This window comes from Sesamum indicum, linkage group LG8 (assembly GCF_000512975.1).
Source record: "Sesamum indicum cultivar Zhongzhi No. 13 linkage group LG8, S_indicum_v1.0, whole genome shotgun sequence".
Classification (NCBI taxonomy): Eukaryota; Viridiplantae; Streptophyta; class Magnoliopsida; order Lamiales; family Pedaliaceae; genus Sesamum; species Sesamum indicum.
In genome coordinates, this window is record NC_026152.1 from 11489553 (window position 1) to 11495218 (window position 5666).

At 34.0% G+C, this 5666-nt stretch overlaps 1 protein-coding gene across 1 annotated transcript; it reads left to right on the plus strand.

The window, feature by feature from the left end:
- Positions 2-4295, plus strand: LOC105168292 (glutamate--glyoxylate aminotransferase 2-like; the record flags this gene model as incomplete). The annotated part of the gene is given in 11 exon segments (XM_020696319.1): positions 2-43; positions 592-673; positions 764-851; positions 1019-1177; positions 2130-2303; positions 2396-2527; positions 2861-2926; positions 3081-3145; positions 3549-3640; positions 3744-3900; positions 4001-4295. Coding segments are annotated over 11 exon segments (1187 nt in total), but the record flags the coding sequence as incomplete, so codon positions are not given.

Here is a 5666-nt window from a genome sequence, read left to right on the forward strand (position 1 = left end):
GCAAAAGCTAAACATTACCTTGCAATGACTTCAGGGGGTCTAGGTACACAAGTTTTTCATTCAGCATGAGAATCCCCTATAAGTTTTATCTAGAGATAGTAGATGTTATTTATCTTTATTCATTCTTTTTTGAGTCTTGTTTATCAAGTCAATAATCTGCCTTTACCATTGTTATCCAAATGCAAGCAAACAATTTTTCGAGATGAAGGATTCAGTTTTGTAGTCTCTGCACTAATTCTATATTTTATCTCTTTCTTTGAGTGAGTATAGATATTCATGTTCACGGTTCAGATTCTCATCTGTACTAGACGCTTATAAATGTCCTCTTTCGGTAGAAACTAAATGGATAAATTTCCATTTTTTCATACATTGGCCATTTTAGGTCTTTGTATTTCTGTTGATACCATATAAACTTTTGCCATTTCATGGGGATTGCCATTATCAAAAAATGCCTCAACTTATCATGATTGATTTTCGGCTTAAGTAAATGGTTCAAGAGTAGCTGATTAAATATTGACTCTGATGTTCCCTCTTGGATTGTTGGGAGATAGAAGAACATGACATAAGGACTAAACATTGGTTATTGATCAGGTGCTTACAGTGATTCACGTGGCCTTCCTGGAATAAGGAAAGAAGTGGCAGAGTTTATTGAGAGACGTGATGGATATCCAAGGTTGTAATGATTGACTAATGACATGGTTGAGAATGTTTGGTAGCACATGGATTCTCAAACTGATTCGTCTAACCTTTGCACTAATGGCAGTGATCCAGAACTGATATTCCTGACAGATGGTGCTAGCAAAGGAGTGATGCAGATCTTAAACACTATTATTCGTGGTGCAGGTGATGGGGTAATGTTCCTGGAATCTCAATTATCCTTCTTGTGCTGTTACTATTCCTCTCGAGTTTTTCCATTTTATTCCAAGTTAGAATTTTCCAGCTGGGGTGGGGTGCAGTGGATTTGAACTTTTTAGCTGATTTTCTTGTCCTATTGACACGTCGTCTGTTTTGTTCCCAGATTTTGGTTCCTGTCCCACAATATCCACTTTACTCTGCAACAATAACTTTGTTTGGTGGTTCTCTTGTTCCATATTATCTTGAGGAGACTGCAAATTGGGGCCTCGACATTGCTAACCTCCGCCAGTCAGTTGCTCAGGCTCGTTCTCAAGGAATAACTGTAAGCATAACTTTGTCAATGCTCCTAAATATAAATAAAAACATGGATATGTGTTTTTCTTTTTTCGCAATATATGGAGGATATGTATGTAAATTTCGGCATACATATGAGCCAAAACATAATATCTTGTACTTTCTTTTCCAAATGTTATAAGATCTCTCTGTCCCAGATTTGCTTCTCCAATTTCCTTTGGGACGTCATAAAATAAGCTTCATTTCTTGAAATGAAATTTTCTTGAATATTATTCTGTTAGTTAAAGAAATGATGTGAAATCTACAACTCATAACCACCATTTCAAAAGGCAATGAATAATGTAAAAGTATACAAACTTATAATTTGTCAACTCTCATCTAAAATTTCATGTTGTGTCTATAAGCCCCTTAATTTTGGGACAAAGAGAATAAGTATTTAATATTTTTCTGTATAATTTTCCTGCTAAAAAATTTGTAACACTAGCTAAGAGTAACTTCTATAGTTGTAGGTTGCCTAATATGCTCTTAACTATACTTCTTCCACAAAGAACCATCTTTTTTAGTTAATTAGTTTTATTAATAATTTTGTACTTATACACATTTAAATTTAATTTATTTTATTAGTCTAATCAATTATTCATTTTATCTTCCCTTTTCACTTAATCAAATAAATATAAGACAAATTTCAATTATGCACTAGTATCGTTTCAATCGCTAGTCTATATGAAAAGGAAAAGCACATAAACCATCAACACAGCTTTTTCTCTTTCCTTTCATGTTTTCTTGTTTGCTTTATGTATTTGATTACCATTTTCTCAGTATGGCTTGAAGAAAGGGCAAAGTTAACTGGCAATTGCATAAACAGTATGCCAGTGGAAACGGAATACTACAATTCTATTTTCCACAATTATCAGTAATGAAGGTGTGTTCTTCTTTGATGTTGATCTGCTTATCTGTTTTATCCTTGAATCTTGAAAAAGGTACGAGCCATGGTGATTATAAACCCTGGGAATCCTACTGGACAGTGTCTTAGCGAAGCGAATCTTAGAGAAGTATTGAAATTCTGTTACCAAAACAATTTGGTATTGCTTGGTGATGAAGTTTATCAGCAAAACATTTACCAAGATGAACGCCCCTTCATAAGTGCAAGGAAAGTAAGTATGCTCCGATATGATTCATTTTTTGTCTCCACAATTATATTGGATTTTCATACACTGATGGCATTTTAATTTTCGAACCTCGTAAGGTTCTGATGGACATGGGGCCGCCAATAAGCAAGGAGTGCCAGCTAGTCTCTTTTCACACTGTCTCTAAAGGTTATTGGGGAGAATGTGGGCAGCGTGGCGGATACTTTGAGATGACAAATATTTCTCCAAAGGTTCGTGTGGCTGATATTTTTATTATTTTCTCTTGTAAGTTTGTGAACCTTAATAAACACTGGATTTCGTATAATGTTTTGCATCTTGATGAAGTAATCTTAAAACATAAAATTATACTTGCAAAGTTACGTGTACACACTGAAGTGATTGGATGTCACTAAACCTTGTTTGCTGAGGATTATCCTAACGCTACCTAAAAAGTCATACCTCTTGCTGGTTATGTAGATCTTGAACTTCGAAGTACATACAAATAAATAGGTCTTTTGGTTTTGAATCCAAACCTAAAAATCACTTTGTTAAAATTTGTCCCTGTTTGTTATCTGTTTTTGCAGACAGTTGAGGAGATATACAAAGTTGCTTCGATATCACTGAGTCCAAATGTCCCTGCACAAATATTCGTAAGTCACTGATTTCATATTTGATTTTGATAAACTGGCAGCCTCGCTTCAGTTAATATAACGCTTTTATTCTGATTATATAGTGATAGAAAGGTCAAGATCATTGTCCATATCTGAAAACCTGAGCAGAAATTTTATTTGTTTCCATTTGCAGATGGGGCTTATGGTTAACCCTCTGAAACCGGGAGATATATCATACGAGAGATATGTTAGAGAGAGGTACGACTCCTTACTATAGCGAAAGGGTTCATATCATTAAACAGGTTTTCCTTGAGAAAATTACTCAATGACAGAACTTAAAGACACGTAGATAACAACGTATTTCTCTGTTGCTAGTCATGTGCACCTCTTAGTGTATAAGTCATGTATAAGCATATGCAAGCAAAAGATTGAAAATAAACAACCAGAATTTAAATGGCAATTTTATGTCGGTTACCTCCCATCTAGACATGGAGAATGCTTGATAATCGCTATTGTCCGCATCTATCTCATGGCCAAAGTTTTTTCTCGTCCTTCGTGTTTTTTTAAATACTGTTGTTCGCATTTAGGAACTTGAAAACTTTTCTCGCCATGGTCACAGTTGTTTTAAGTACTTGAAGTTGCTTCTCTTGCCTCCCTGCAGTAAAGGAATCCTCGAGTCTTTGAGAAGGAGAGCACAAATAATGACAGATGGATTCAACAGCTGTAGAAATGTGGTCTGCAATTTTACAGAAGGTATGTTGTTGTCTGTCGACCACTAAAAATACGCGAACAATGCTAATACAAGCAAAGAGATACTGTCCCGCTATAGCATGTAATTATAACAAAATGGTTTCAGGTGCCATGTATTCTTTCCCCCAAATACGTTTACCACCAAAAGCGATAGAGGCTGCAAAAAAAGCTGGAAAAGTAGCGGATGTTTTTTACTGTCTCAAGCTTCTGGAAGCCACAGGCATTTCCACAGTCCCAGGTTCCGGGTTCGGACAGAAGGAAGGGTATGTGGATATCAATGTTATGTTATCTAGAAATACTTTTCACCTGTTCCTAGGTAGAAACTGATCACACAGCTCTGTCTTTTTGGCGACTCTAATGTAGGGTTTTCCACCTGAGAACCACAATCTTGCCAGCCGAGGAAGACATGCCTGCGATTATGGCGAGTTTCAAGAAATTCAACGACGAGTTCATGGAGCAATATGAAGACCACAGGGGCTATTCAAGAATGTAAGAAGTGGGAAAACATCCATTCTTACACTTTACTTCCAGAACTTGGATTTACGTAACTTGTGGGAAGAATTCATCCTGTAATACTTTATCTGTCTCGTACTTGTTCAAAAGCGACTCTGCAGTTACCTTCTGCTTCAGATATGAATATATCAACTTGTGCTCTGTACTCTTACTAGTTATTAATTTACGACTCAAGAGTGTCTGCAACCACTTAAAATAAGTATTTACAATTGGGTTACATAATTATTTGGGGAATTTATTAATAAAATGTCAAAAAAATAAAAAATTAGTAAAATAGGGTAAAATTGAAATTATTAGAAAAGTGAGTGGCACCGCGGTTACTGACCGCGGTGCCACAATTTTTTATTTAAAAAAAAAAGCTTCTTTGTGTCACCGCGGTGACATTGCTTTTTAAAAAAAAAAAAATTTTTTTAATGTGTCACCGCGGTTTCCAACCGCGGTGACAAATTTTCTTTTTTTTATTTTTAAAAATTATTTTATTTTATGACGAATTGTTGTTAACTTCTCATTAAAATTTCGGTACTATTATGGCGAGTTGTCAGCCATCAAATATACCGTTCGATTCTCCTTGATGAGACGAACATTTCCCCACAAACAATTTCAAGTTTTATCAATCGTAAATAATGAATTTTCGCACTTTTCAACTGTCGATTCGCCGCCACCGGAGCGACCCACGATCACGAACCACCGCCACTGGACTCGCCTCGACCTAACGGTTCTAACGAGACCAACCTACTTCAATTTTATTAAATATTTGTTAAGATATGAAAATTTGAAGTTTTTTCGTCGAAAATTCGCATTGAAACTGTTTGCTGCCATTTCTCCACCGTCAGGACAAATCACAGATTAAGACAATAGCCGTTCGAATCCTGTCGTCCAAACAATTCCAACAAGACTAATCTTGCTCAATTTCATCAAGTATTTGTTTGTTCAATTAAAATACATTTGTTTTAAAATAGTTATAATTTTATTAAATTCTATTTATTAATTAATAGTACTATTTATAATTAATTAATAATACTATTTATAAAAATAATTAATTAATAATACTATTTATAATTAATTAATAATTAATAATTAATAATACTATTTAGACCAGTCTTGCTCAATTTCATGAAGTATTTGTTGAGATTTGAAAATTTGAAGATTTTTCCACCAAAAATTCGCTGAAACTGTTTGTCAAATTCATTTTCTTTTTTTTTGTTTGTTCAATTAAAATACATATATTTTAAAATATTTATAATTTTATTAAATTCTATTTAATTAATTATAAATAATATTATTAATTAATTATAAATAGTATTATTAATTATTAATTAATTATAATAGTATTATTAATTAATTAAATAGAATTTAATAAAATTATAACTATTTTAAAAATTGAACAAACAAATACTTGATGAAATTGAGCAAGATTGGTCTTGTTGGAATCGTCTGGACGACAGGATTCGAACAGCTATGGTCTTAATCTGTGATTCGTCCTGACGGTGGAGAAATGACAGCAAACAGCTTCAGC